The sequence below is a fragment of the Mirounga angustirostris genome, unplaced genomic scaffold (genome assembly GCF_029215605.1).
Source record: "Mirounga angustirostris isolate CCGP_5_RB_7025 unplaced genomic scaffold, mMirAng1.0.hap1 SCAF_14, whole genome shotgun sequence".
Lineage (NCBI taxonomy): Eukaryota > Metazoa > Chordata > Mammalia > Carnivora > Phocidae > Mirounga > Mirounga angustirostris.
This window is the reverse complement of record NW_026991722.1, coordinates 11,173,963-11,188,820: the sequence shown is the minus strand read 5'-3', so window position 1 is coordinate 11,188,820 and position 14,858 is coordinate 11,173,963. Positions and strand designations below refer to the sequence as shown.

General features: G+C 40.6%; 1 protein-coding gene across 2 annotated transcripts in view; it reads left to right on the top strand.

Annotated features, from left to right (window-relative positions):
* The first annotated feature begins 14,266 nt into the window (after positions 1-14,266).
* The window catches only part of CDH7 (cadherin 7), a 116,099-nt gene continuing 115,507 nt past the window's right edge, over positions 14,267-14,858 (top strand). The window contains exon 1 of one of the 2 annotated variants that reach the window (XM_045886307.3): positions 14,267-14,476. In XM_045886307.3, the coding sequence (XP_045742263.1) occupies positions 14,267-14,476 (210 nt within the window). The remainder of the gene's footprint in view (positions 14,477-14,858) is intronic. The other variant, XM_045886308.3, reaches the window with a different exon arrangement.

Genomic DNA, 14,858 nt, shown 5'->3' with positions numbered 1-14,858 from the left:
TCAGCTTAAGTGCCATCTCTGCAGAGTGGCCCTCCCTGATGTCCTAGGTAAAGGGGTGTCCCTCAGTTCTCATCTGAATCACCCCATTCTTAATCCTGTCCTCCAGGTAGAGAGACACATAGCTCTTCCTCTAGGATGAATGTCTTGTGACTGTGAGAACCAAAACTAGTAGTCTGGTTAACTGAACCCATTTTACCCCTCCCAGAATCCCTGTAAAGGTTTTGGTTTAAGGAAATTTTTTAAAAAGAAGGCAATTCACATGGAAACATGTGGTTCAGGATGGAAGCCAAACTTGTGATCAATATTTATGGGGAAGCACAAGATAAGAAAAGGATAAATTGTGGAAATAAACTTAAAAAATGGTCTCCAAATTTTTTCCCCTTTGTACGTGGTCCTTTGATTTCAACAAATATGGTGCAGTACTTGTTTCCTCATAGGATCTCATAGATGAAAGAGCCAGACAATCTATGAGCAGTTTACAAATAGCATGGTATCCTCAGAGTTGTGTTAATTGCTGGATGAGATACAAGCATTCCCTTCTTCATTTAACAGATACTTACTATGGCCCCAATATGTGCCATGTCTCGATCACACTCAATATCAGTCTTTGTCTTCCTGAAGCTTTTAGTCCAGAACAATGATAAGAATTGGTCTCATCCCAGCAATGCGTTCATTAGACAAAGCAAGGCGAATGCATGTAAGGTCATCAGAAAAATGTAAAGTTCTAGATTGTATGATATTAGCCAGAATAATTAAGGATTTTATTTTTTAGAGATTTTATTTATTTGAGAGAGAGTCTGCGCGTGGGCGAGGGGGGGCACACAGATGGAGAAGGAGAAGCAGACTCCCCGCTGAGCAGGGAGCCCATGTGGGGCCTGACTTGGGACTCCATCCCAGGACCCTGAGATAATGACCCAGGCCAAATGCAGAGGCTTAACCAGTTGAGCCACCCAGGCACCCCAATTAAGGACTTTAATACAGAAAAATATGTAAAAGTCTTCAAAGATGAAGCCAAGGTTTAATGTCTGTGTACCTGGAGAATGATAGTGTCCCTGGCAGAGGAGAGAATACTCGGGAAATCCAAGGTGATATCCAGGAAGAGATAGGTCTGTTCTGAACATCCTGAGTTTGGGTGATGACTGACAGTTGAGTGCAAGTGGACCTCCAAGCAGGCCTGGACTTGGGGAGGTTTGGGGTTGAAGACAGAACTTTACAAATGAAGCAACGTTAAGTAAACAGCGTTGCTAGGTATCTGGAACTTAACAGGAGTTCCAAAAATATTTGCTGTTACAGTAACGAGCATACGACTCAGTTTTAAATACTAACTACGTGAGAGGGAAAATGCAAGCTAGATGGGCAGGCGGACTGGATGCGAGAAAGCAAGTGTATCTGAAAGAACCGGGAAGCAGAGGTGCTGACACGCCTCATACCCATATAACTGGTGTACAGGGGATCGCTGTGAAGGATGGAGAAGAGAAGTAGGGCAAGTTCCACTGACAGAATAAGAAAAAATGAAAACGAACGTACTTGGAATTCACCTCCCTAGCCCTCACGACAGAACACCTCGCCATCAGGTTAAATCAAGCACCTGAGCGGAGGAAAAGAAAGCGTGCTCAACTGTCCTGGCTGTAGCGCGTTCTCAAAGACCAGATCCCCTTCCCCACCTCGCCAGGGTCCTCTAACCCACCGCGCGCGTAAATCATGCACCTCGGAACTTTTGCATTAGAGAACCCAGCAGGGGAGAAAATTTTCTGCAAGTAAAGAAAGTAGAACTAGGGCAGTCCGAGGAGACTGAAAGGGCAAAACTATCACGCAAGGCAACTGTAAGTTCTGATTAGTTTTATGACTTTGCCTTCATGCCTCAGGAGCTCAATTGATCACGGCTTCTACGACAGGCTGGGGGTGGGAGGGGAGGGCGCTTGAAAAAAATTCTCAAAACTCTCCTCCAGCTTCGCGCTTTCAGACGCAAATACCTGGCGGAGAGATGGATGGGCTGCAGCCCCTCCTGCTCTCCCCGCTCTCCTTGATTTCCCTGCGAAGGACTGACTCCATCTGTACGGATCTGTCGGGAGGGCGCTGGAGGAGGGGTGCGCGTGTGTGCGCGCGCGTGTGTGCGCGTGGCGGCGGAGCGTCTTCCTTTCCAAGAGCCCTCACTGGGTCTCCAGGAGGTGCCCAAGTCTCAGTGGCTCCCCGGGCCGGTGTCGCCTGGCGCTGACCGCAGGCATCGTCGCCGCCGACCACCCTCGCCTTCCCGCCCCGGCCCGGCGCCCTCTTTCCTTCTCCAGGGCGCTCGCCCTCTCGCCCTCTCCCCGGACGCGCGCTCCCGCTCGCTGCGGACCTGGCGTCTGAGCCGCGCGGGAGAGCCGGCCGGCCCCTTGGAGCCGGCGCGGGCGGCGGGCCGGGGGCGCCCCGCGCCCCGCGCCCCGCGCCCCGCGGAGAGGGCTGTGATTGGAGCAGGAGCGGGAGCCCGTGCCCGGCCGGCCGCAGAGGGGGCCGCGCGGACGCCGCCAGTCCGCCCCGAGCGCCGAGCTGCGCGCGCTGGGTCCCGAAGCGCCCGCGGGCGCCCGGCTGCTGAGCGCGCGCCCCTTCGGCTGCAAACAGCCGGGTCGCTAGCGCCGGGCGCCGCCGGGACGGCAGCGAGGCCCCAGGTGAGTGCGTCTGCCTGCTGGGGGCTGGGGAAGGCGCCGCCGGGCAGCAGCGCGCCCTGGGCGTGCGCCTCTGAGGCCGGACTCCCCAGGGAGCGGCGAGCGGGCGGGGGGACCCGTGTGGAGTTTCCCTTGGCGTGCCCAAGTTTCTGCTGTGGGGCCGTGAGACGGTGCTTGGCGCGGCGGACAGACGTGCGGAGCGAGCCGAGGGCGCTCGGCCCCGAGAGCGAGCGTGTGTGGCAGACCCCAGGTGCGGCGAGTGCTGGCGGGTTCAGGGTGAGAGCGGATCGGAGCGCGCCCCGCAGGACGTGGTGAACGCAGGGTCTGGACCGCTGTCCTCGAAGAGGAACACGAGTGGGCCCGCGGACCGGGGATGGGTGGGGGCAGAACTCCGCGCCGGCTGGGCCGCCAGGTTCTGCCGCGGTCCGAGCCTGGAAGGGGGTGTGTGCCCGCGTGTACAGGAGTCCTTTTAACCGTCCGCACTAGACTCCTTTTACCTTTGGAGGAGGTGCAACTCATCTGAGGGTGTTTTGCTTTTTCTTGTAATTAGTATTCTGCTGCTACGGTGCATCTACAGGGCTTGCCTCTGCGCAGCGCCCTGCTTCCCCTCCGCCTGGCTGTACCTTAGGTTTGCGTTGGGAAAAGGGCGCCCTGTTTCTCCGAATGCATGGTGGGCTTCTTCGTGGGTGCACCTGCTACACGGCTAGTTGCTGGTATTCAACCTCCGAGCGTGGGTTAATGAGAAAGGACCGATTGCTGTATTGCCTTCACGTTTTAGGTCGTTAACCTTACGGATTTCTTAGATATAGTTCAGGTGAGTAAAGATTGGCAGTGAGTTCACCCAGCAGTGGGCATTTGGGAACCTGCGAAGAAATCATCAAGGAGTGGGTGTCTCAAGGCTTTGGAGATCTGCAAATTGAACCGTGAATATACTTAAGACGCCTTTTATGTTGCAAGATATATCTTCTCTTTATTAGATCATTTAAGTGAAATCTCCTTAAGTAGGACTCGTCCTTCATAATTCCTGTAACCAGACGGGTGTTCAGGTCATTTTCCATACAGAAGTAGATAAACAGAACTTTATGGGGGGGAAAAATAGAAAAATGTAAGTAGCATGTGAGTATGTGGCTGATACTAAGTGACAAGTATACATTTAAAAATCAAATTAACAGCACAAAAGCATACGTTTTTAAGGAGTTTAGGGGCAGTAGCACCCCCATTTTTTAAAGGAAAGTTTGCATTGATACACTGCCAACAACATCTAAATAGTTTTAAGTGTGTCTTTATAAAGACAAGTTGGTGTTGGGGGGGGAGCTAAGGAAAGAAGTAATTACACTGGAAGCTTTCAGTAACTCACCAGAAATTACTTTTTTTTTCCCCCAAAGAACTGGTTAGACTTTATGTTTTACCCAAGCTCTTGTTACTATATGTTAAAGGAAAATGCATTAAGAATCCTTTTCTTCATTTTTAGGGTTATTTGGAATAGTAGGAATAAAAATGCAAAAGAATTGAGGCAAGTAGTAAAACTGGCAACTTTGTGAAAGTCTTGCTTGTATGTTAGTGTTTAATATGGAGTGGAGTGGCAGAAACAATTCGATAGCATTCAGTGTTAATAGTCTTATCTGGTAAAGTCTGTGGTTAGAAAAATAAAACAATAATCAGTAGTGTGGACCATCATCGTGCTAAAAGCTATTACGGTTTGCAGCTTTAATAAAAGGGCATTGTGCGCTTACAACGTGAGATATTATTGTAATTAAGGGCTGCCATAAGGTCATTAGAATTGTGTTAACAATCAGCTAACAGACTCACAACTCTTCTTAAGTCATTTTTTAAATAATAGCATAGAGATTTTTCCTTTTTTATAAAAGGGTAATTGTAAAGCATCTGTATTACTGCAGTTTACCCTTGAATTGACTCTAGTTTTTAGTGTCCAATGAAAAAGAAAGGGTAGGGAGCATACTGAGTTTTGGCTACTCTTCAGCCTTCTTAGATCTAAAAATCAACCCACTGTGTCACCTCAGGCATGATTTCTTTGCTGGTCTACTGATCATTCAGCATTTTAGTTGTTTCGATGGCAAAGCTGTTACAAACTTCTCAGAATGTATGCTGATATGAGGAAGTGAATACATCTTGGTGTAGAGTCAAACACTTTCTTTGTCAAATCTTTTAGAAATCTTTTATAAAGTACTGAGTCCATAAATTGTTCAGTGTTGTGAGTATTTATGCTTGAGTGATCTTTACCTTCCCCGATTTCATAAGGTTTTGCATTTATTGTTAGTGGTTTGTAGCATATCACGGTTCTCACATACACATATATGTTCCTTTTTTTTTTTTTTCCTTTTTTCTTGGTTGGAAGGCTTCAAAGTCTTAGTTTAAAATGGGAGTTTCAGAAACTTCTAAAATAACTAATGCACATTAGTGTATTGCAAATGGATTGTGATGGAGGCTTTTCTCCTTGGCATGAAGGCATCCCTTGCTTCTAAATGGGGTGATAAAGGGGAGCTGAGGACAAGGAAAAAGGACATGTGATCAGAGTCCTGTGTGTGACCATCTTCTCAGCCTCTGACAAGCAGAGCAGATCTAGCTGTAACCAGCAATACTCGAGTGCCTCCTCTGGGGATTTGCTGGTTTTGCAGAAAGCTACCCCTGCAAACATTTCCCCCTTGTCGTTCTACAAGATCCCTCGCTGACAAAATTATCAGTGCAAATGACTATGCAGACATCTGTCCATATATTCATCTCAGATTATACTCTAGATTTTCATTTTGGTAGAATTTCTTTTAGTTTCTTTTGCAGAATGTTTACTGAAACATAATTCCTTTTATTGAAGTCACATGAATCATACCTGGCTCAATGTAAATGCTAAGGTAAATTAAAAATTGAAATTGATATAGCTGAGATATGTTGTCGAAGAACAAAGGAAAAACACTAAATATAATTTTACTGTTATAATTATACATGCCTATGTATAGTGCATACATTATATATAATACTACATATGATATTATATAAGCTCAGAAGGATGTGGTTTTTCATTCGTGTTTTCTTTTAATTTACACGGGCTTCTTCCAGTTAATTATAAACTCTTGCTCCTCTTTGTTTTTCATTCCTTTTACCTATGACAGAAGTTATTTGTGCTTAGTTAAAATTGACTCTGCAATCCACTCAGAGAAGTTTTCATTCCATGTCTAATAGCCAGATGCACACTACAGGCTGTGTGATTCATTTCCAAGGCCCCTGCCTGAATATTTAGGCCAGTTAACGGTAGGAGGCTGTGGTCTGTGGTTGTAATGTTATCTGGCCCAGGGAGCTAATGGATTTGATCACAGTTTCTTTACGTGAGAAGTCACATATCACAGAGGGTCCCCAGCCTCACTAATCAAAATATAAAAAATTAGACCTTTTAAGTAAAAAAGAAGAGGGCTGTTTCATCAGTATTAACATTATTGAAGCTAATATTAAACTTTCAATGGTATACAGATAAAAGAAATTAATAGAAGCTAAAGATGGAAATATTAAATCTAGAATGATTACAGTAAGTTAGGAGCAGACAGTCCTTTCAAAATATAGGATTTGTAGCAACAACCAAATAACTTTATATACATATACATTCTTATATCTGAAGATATTTTTTGAGTTGGTACCCTATTTCTGAAACAGTGAGCTATTGTTTACATTTCAGTGGAAACAGTTACTATAGTGTCACAGCCCAGTAGGTATTCTTTGATCAGTCACCAGATTTAGAAGGGAGAGGTGATTTTAAAGTTGGATCCTCCTCACAGTGCTTTTTGTGTATCAGATGAACTACAATCCTAAACAACAGATCCCTTCACCCCCAATCTCACTCTGTACTCCTGACCCTTCTGGATAGGAATCCTGATGATCTACTTGGAGAATTCAAACTCATGATCATATAGAAATTTGAGTAGGAATAAATTTACTTGTCTTGGCTTTTGGAGAAATACGATAAAAAAAAAAAAAAAAGATCTTTAGTGTCAGCATGAGAAACGTTTAACAAACTTATTCAGTTTCCTGTTGTAACCAGTCACGCGCAGTGCCATCAGGAACTTGCTGTGTGACTTTGGACATTTCACTAGAATTCTGTAGATTTTGGTTTTCTTAGCAAAGAAAGAAGAGACTGCCTTACCTTAGGTTTTTCTAATGTCTGTTCCCGTTCTGTGGTTCCACCACTCTTCAAACATCAGGAGCAGTGGGTTTAGGGACTTCTTTACATTGTTTTGTTTTTTGTTTGTTTGTTTGTTTGTTTTTCTTTTCCCAACATGAACCCTCAGGAGAACCAAACGATTACCTTCTTCAGCACCGATGTGACATTCTCTCTATCCCATAAACATTATTCTTTTAAAAGCTCTGCTTGTATGTGGTGGTTGGGGGAAAAAAAAAAGTGTGGCCACAGCTCTTGAAATACTCCTTGTCCTGGATTACTTTCTGTTTTGGAGTTATGACATCTGCTCATTCATGAATGGGAGATTAGAATATCTTTTCTCTCTTTTGCATTGCCCAAATGCATTAAGTGGGTCTACTTTAAAAATAAAAGCAACAATGGACAAGTATTATCCTTGTTACAAAGCAGACTCCCCTAACTTTGTGTACAGAGATAAATCACAGTGAGGACCTCAGTGGTGACAGGAGGCTGCTGTCCTGGGGAAAACAAGGACAAATGAAAGTCTTTAGAGAAGGCCTTGGATGAAGCAGGAGGAGTCTTTTCTTTCAATTTAAATAATGCTATTAAACACTCAAGGAGTATTCTCAAAAGGCATCTTTTGTCAGACTGTAGAAAAGAACTAATATATGGAAGGTTGTTCTTAAAGCAATGGCAATATTGTCATCATGCGTTCTAACCACTGAAATGGTATCATTTCTGCTTTTGAACATGTATATTGATCTCCCTCCATAAGGATCCATTAAAAATATGTTGCTTGTCAAAATGTAGTTCAATTTTAAAGCAGTCTTGGAAATGACAGTTTCTTCCCAAAAGGCCAACAGCAAGATTTTTTGTTTTGTTTTGTTATTGTTACAACTGTGATTTTTTGGTACTATTATGTTTTATAAATTAGTGAGCAAAACATCTTAGGGAGTATCAGTTAGATGCTAGAGATGTTTGGCAGTCATCCACTATGGATTTTTCATATTCTTCATTGATTATTTTCTATCAAGTACACTGACTCCTCAAATGTCATTCTTACAATTGTTTTTCTAGAAAATGCAAATGACAGAATGTATTTTGGGGATATCATGTTCCACATAATTGTGAATTGTACTGATTTTTTAGAGGAGAGACACAACTTCTTCAAATCTTCTTTAAATTGCCAGTAGACAATAAACCATGTGTTAGTGTGGTATACATTAAGTATATTTCAAAAACAGTTTCAGACCTGTATCAGATGCAACAACTCCAGACACAGAGAGCATAAACATCTGTCCCTTGCCTGTCATTTAGAGAAACTGTGTTGATTGATAGTCTTTAACTGAGATAAGCCATCGGTTATTTATACTGGACTGCAAAGAAAATGTTCCACTTTAACTTTGCCACAAGATCTAAAATAGCAATATATTTCATTTTAACATAATTGATAATCATATTTTATAGCTCGAGTTATTTCTAGAAGGCATTTAGTTCTTTTAAAGAAGCAGTTTAGCATATATAAATTAACTGGTAATTAGGCATGTGTTTAAAACTACTCTTATGGTTCTATATTTATGTGATTGGCTGAATATGATACATTTCATGCTACTTGTCATGTGTTTAGCATGTTGCCTTTGATTTAGATGGGACAGGCTCTACAACATTTATGCTTTCACTGGTTAGTCGTTGGCATGCTGATGCATAAAAAGTATTTTTTGTTATTAAGGGAATTTTAGCCATTGTTTTTAGGTATGAACAAAACATTGTATTAAGAGTTTGATAGTCACGGGCGCCTGGGTGGCTCAGTTGGTTGAGTGACTGCCTTCGGCTCAGGTCATGATCCTGGAGTCCTGGGATCGAGTCCTGCATTGGGCTCCCTGCTCGGCGGGGAGTCTGCTTCTCCCTCTGACCCTCCTCCCTCTCATGCTCTCTGTCTCTCATTCTCTCTGTCTCAAATAAATAAATAAAATCTTTAAAAAAAAAAGAGTATGATAGTCACTTGATCTGATTCTTAAAAGTGGTTTCACAGAGATGTTAAGTGGAGCAGAAAATCCAAGAAAATTTTATAATAATGAATTCATTTGGATAAAATAATATTAGCTATTAAGGTTAAATGAATAATAAACTATCTACTTGGAAATAATTCTTTGCCGCTTAGTTGAACAAAAATAATTGGAACAAAAAAGTAGCATGGTAAAGTGATTTCAGGTCAAATAAATGATGTTGATTTAGTAAATACTGTTTGAGTCTCATCGCCACCCCCTTTTCTTTCCATTTTGCTTCAACCACTTAAAATTTCTTTTTTGAGGATTCATTTTGTATTCTCTGGATTAAGGTGTGTTGTGCTGATCACAGTATTAGTTGTGACTTACATGTATCTTTAGTTTGGCAAAAAAAAAATGTATGTTTAAAAATATAAGTTTATTTTTTGATAGGGATTGCATTCAGTGTGTATGTAGATTGCTTTGGGTAGTTTAGACATTTTACCAATATTGTTCTAATCCATGAGCATGGAATGTTTTTCCATTGACATCTTGTCATCTTCAATTTCTTTCATCAGTGTTTTATGGTTTTCAGAATACAGATCTTTCACTTCTTTGGTTAGGTTTATTCCTACGTATCTGATGGTTTTGGGTTCAGTTGTAAATGGGGTTGATTCCCTATAAGTTTTAGCTTTAAGATATCAGAGAGGGAACATTTTAAGTTATTAATCCAATAGCAGCCGCCGTGGTCTTTCAAACATCTGGTTGGCTCCTATTCACTTCTTTTCTCCTCAGAGAGAACCTATTCCTGTTGTTTTTCTCCTAGATATAAAGCTATACATTTGTAACTGTTTAGAAGTTGACTTAGATCTGCAGAAGTTACCTAAACTGTCTGCCAACACATCATTGTTCTGCACTCTTTTTTTTCTGAGCCAGCAATAGTGAACTGGTCGGCTCTCCAGACCTCCAGTGGGTCACACCCTTAAGCTTTCCCACAGAGGATACAATGACACATGACACTGCTTGGATGCAGGGGTCTCTGTTTGTTTCTAATGTGACTTTTCCCTTATTAATGCCTGTCTATAAAACTTGGGAGGCAGAAGGAAGGGAGAAGATAAGCTATAGGGGAGCCTAGCAGGGAAGGGTGCACAGCTTGGCTTTGGGGCATGGATTTGCGAGTCAGTACTTAACCCATTGTGAAAAAATGACAATTATTGTGATTGATTTATATGTAATAAATGTTATCGTGGTGCCTTGATACACGTGTACATCTACGGGAAGATAGGAAGCCTACTTGCAGTAGGATATCTCAAGTTCACATTTTGATGGCTTCTCTTTGAAGACCACAAATAACTGAAGGTTTTTCATAATGGGTCAGGGCCCTTCATTTCTTTCATGCTACCTCAACATAGGTCAGGATGAGCTGGGCTGAACTGTTGTACTGGTCTTTACCTTGGAAACCAGATCTGCTTGTGAAGGAAGGCAAGGATTTGGGGAAGCCTGATGAAGGGCCATCTGTCCTGTGATTTTCCCCCTGTTGGATCAGGTGTTCATTCCTGGCAGAGTTAGTCACTATCAAAGATGTTGATGCATACATATGAAACCCCCCTGCTCCAATCACAGTCATTCACACATGAGTTTCTGATTTTCTAAGTGCATTCTACAACAGGCATTACAGAATCATTTATCTGCCATATGAAAGAGAATTTTATCCTCCAGTTATATACACAAAGCCACTTAAAGTATCCTTGTACACTCTTATAGACCTTCAAGAAAGGTAGAGAAAATTTAGCTCAAGAGCCTGGCAGGTACTTCAAATACTGCAGAGAAATATAATGGAATTTTTTTCCAAAGGGATTGTGACCCATAAACATGGAAGAGCTACCAAGGAATTTATATATTGACTTACATGGTTAATTTACCATATTAAAAAAATAAGCATAATGAAACATTTTGTAAATGTGTTCCAAAAGTCAATTGTATGTCTGCTTCTGTTCTAGATACTATGATACAAAGACAGGGTGGACATTCCTGTTCATCAAGGTCTATGTTAATAATAGCTGCCTTTAAAGCACTTCATTTAAATAGGAAAGTACAGAACTCTCTGGTCTCTTTCACAAATATTAACTCAGTGACTTCAAAGTAATCCATAGTATGTTCTTTGTCTGACTTATTTTCTATGTTCTAGCTGGTTTGATAACTTCACAATCTCATATGGAAAAGAAAGGGTCTTCAAGAGGCAAGAGTAATTTAAACATCTCATGTTAAAATTCATGCTAAATTTCATAAATGTGAAAAATGCTTCTTTTACAATCCTATGACTTTCTTAAATCTCTCCACCCTTTAATTATTAACAATGTGCACTTTTTCACAGCCCCAAAAAGCCAACAAAACCAATTCTCTATAATTGTCAAAAGCAGACAAGTTACATCTGTAAAAAATACATATAAGATTTTATAATTTAGTTCATCTCCCTCATTTTGCAAATGTGAAAAATGAAATCCCAGAAGGATCCAAGGTCATACAGCAAATAAAGGAGGTTTTAGAGCAAAGACCTCACTGATCCTATTCCTGGTCCAGATTATATTTCTTTTTCTTATTAGTGAAAGTTTTGAGTGAACTCAAATCTCTCCAATTCTGATGCCAGTCTTTGACTTATAAAAATCACAGAGGACATGCCTTGGGAAAGAAAGTATTGTGTTCTTTTTTTTTTAAGTATTTTGGTGCCATTGTTTATATTCATCTAGAATTTTGGGTTCATGACCCATATAGTTCCATGGCATTGAGACTAGAACTATCAAGAATGTTTTCATTCTGTGCCAAGAGTTGACTAAAACATTTTCCTATAAATAACATTAAAATGAAAACATCACAAACTAACTTTAACATAACTAGAAAATATCAAAATAACCCCAACAGCTTTTTTTTAAATTTTTTAGGGCTTTTTAGTTTTTCATGATTTGCTTATTTAATCCTATGAAATAGATACAATTATTACCATCTTTGTTTTGCAAGTTAGAGGTTTAAGGCCTCATCTTTGGAACTTATCTTAAAATTTAAGTCACATGTCCAAGAATGCATAGCTAAGACAGGAGTCAGCATTTGAATCTTTATCTGATACAGGTGCCTGCACTTTTTTCCCAGTATAATTTTGATTAACTCCCCAAATTTTGAATTCCAAAAGTTCATTGTTACTTTGTTTCTTGAAGTTGGATGCATTTCATTATGTAACAATGTTACCAAGTTCACCTAAGCCATAAAGTAGCTTAAATAATATAACTGTATCACATTAAAAAAAAATTGTCTTAGGGACCAAAGTATTTATCTCCTTGTTTTTATGAGAAAGCACATTCTCACTCGAAGTAGAGCAGTGAAACTGAAATGTTCTTTGGCCACATGTCTCCCATGCTAGACAATCCTTCACCACAACTCATCCCTCTCCATCCCTGGAAACGTGATTTGCTACTGGCATGAAGGGAACCACATAATCTTGGCCCTCCACATGACATTCCTACAAAGGCCACTACCTGTGAGTTCCTGGCCATGACTCCTAGCTCATTATAGACTAGTCCATACTAGTCTCTGTTTCCCAGTCTAAGCACCTACTTGCGTTCTTTAACTACAGATAACCTGTCTTCTCAGGTGGGTTAGCTCAGACCTCCCTGCAATTTACTTTCAGACTAATGGAGGGGCCTACGTTGGAACATAAAGATACGACCCCAACTTCTTGTTTATAATTCCAAGTCTTAGAACAACTAATCCTTCCAGAGTGATTTCTAAATGGACCAAATTCATTTTAGATGCTTAGATGAGAGATTTGGATTTTAAGAGGAGGTGTTCATTGCACAGACTGCAGTAATATGCTCCAATAATAGTTTAGTCTTCTGGTGATTCTCAGCATACATCAATTAGCTGTACATTGGATTATTCTGTAATGCCCTCTGGAATTTCAGAACTTGATAGGGATATTTTTCACATGAATATGTTCATTTGAATAGAGCTCAAAGTCAATGCAACCTGTTTCTTAACAGTTGTGTCGACTATTTTAACATATTTAATACATTTCATTTTTCTTCTATTAGATAAGGCATTTTCCATAAGCAACTTTACTGTCAGAAATCATCTAATGAGTCACAGACACTCTTGTTACAGGAGAGACAGGTAGGAAGATGAGAAAGCTAATAATATAAAGACAGTGAATTTGCTACTTTGATAGGGAACTATCTTTTGGCTTCATGTCCTTAAAACTCTATTTTTCTTCCTCCCCCCCCAAAAAGCAAATGTGAACCCTCACCTCAAATTATCCTATTGTTGACTTATTTATAGTCAAATGAATTTATAAACCGAAGTACAGCATAGTGATTTAAACAAGCTTTTTGCCATAAATTCTTATTCCTCTGTGTTTTGGGGGTATATTTGGAAGTTTGTTTTGTAACTGATTTTATATCTCTTGCATAAACAAGAATTCTGTATCTGAAATACGTAGACTTTAGAATAAAAGTTGTTTTGTTTTCATGCTGCTGCTGGAGCATTCTGGGTGCACACTCACTGTGAATGGGGCTCACAAATACAGTTGTTTGCACACCTCTCTAATGATCTATTCAATTCCATAAATATTTAGGGAAGAAGGCCCTACTATGCACAAGTCATGCTGTAAGATGTTCAATAGATAATTTGCGCTATAGCGTGACCTAACATGCGGCACAGCAGACATGACAATAGGTTTGAAGGGTGGAAAATGGAAACTACTGAGCTTTGCAGCTGATCACAATCAAATCAGAACACATCAAAACAGCTGGTGTACTGTGACTCAGAGTCAATCAACCGGTTTTGAATCACTTCATACTTCTTTACAGTTTCACAGAAGAGATTTAAACCAACATATGTCCTTCCCATTTGGTTAAATCCCTGCTTTGAGCTGCTTTGCTTTCATATTCTGATACCAATGAATGAAATTGACTGTAATATAAAAGAAAAAATAATAAAGGCTAGCATTAAAATGATTTTTTAACTGATGTCGCTCCATTTGTATCAAGTAAACCATATGTTCAAATAGAATGCCTAGAAGAAACACAAAGTTTTAAGATTGTGTTGTGGAATGAGGATAATTCTGTATCAGCAGTATTTATGTGATTTGTACATGTGGCAAAGTCATTGTAAATGTATAAGTTTATAATTAATAATTTAATGATTATGCAAATGATGGTATCTTGGGAAAATCAATAGTAAGTAAATGAAAGTTAAAAGTTATGATGTGTTTTGGTTTCTGACACTAGCTTTTCTTTTTGTTCTGCTAGGTACCTATTACACCATTCTTTGGCGAAGGTTATTCAGCAGTGGTGACCCCTTGCAATCGAACACTCTACAAATTATTATCTCTGGACTCCCAGCTGACACCCTGCCGGAGGCAAGAGCTACTAAGCCAACTGGAACTGTGCCTTTTCTCTTGTCAAGGTTTTTTTCTTACACAGGAAAACGAAAGAAAAAAAAAAAAGATGAAGTTGGGCAAAGTGGAGTTCTGCCATTTTCTGCAGCTAATAGCTCTTTTCCTGTGTTTGTCTGGGATGAGTCAAGCAGAGCTCTCCGGGTCCAGATCAAAGCCCTATTTCCAATCAGGGAGGTCCCGGACCAAGCGCAGCTGGGTGTGGAATCAGTTCTTTGTGCTGGAGGAATACATGGGTTCAGACCCTCTCTATGTAGGAAAGGTAGGGCATTTGGCCTTTCAAAGTCACAAATGATTATTGTGAATGTCTGTGTTTGGATGGAGAACTGCTCTTTTTGCTTTGGGGGTGGAAAACGTAAACTATTACTCCTGTGAAATAGTTCATGAAGTTTTTGGCATTAGCCACTTTGAAATTATAGTCCAGATTGTTACCCATACGTTGAAGCCATAATTTAGGGAGTGATGTTTATTTCTAGAAACAGAGGAGGAGTCTACAGATGCCTAGTTAACCATGATTGTGGCACACTAGTAAAACTTTTATTTCCAAAATTAGAACAAGAATATTCACGAATAAATGAAGAGTAGTGGGTGCTTACAGGCAGTTGGTTTTTTAGCTTCTTTTTTGGGGGCGGGGAGTACTATAT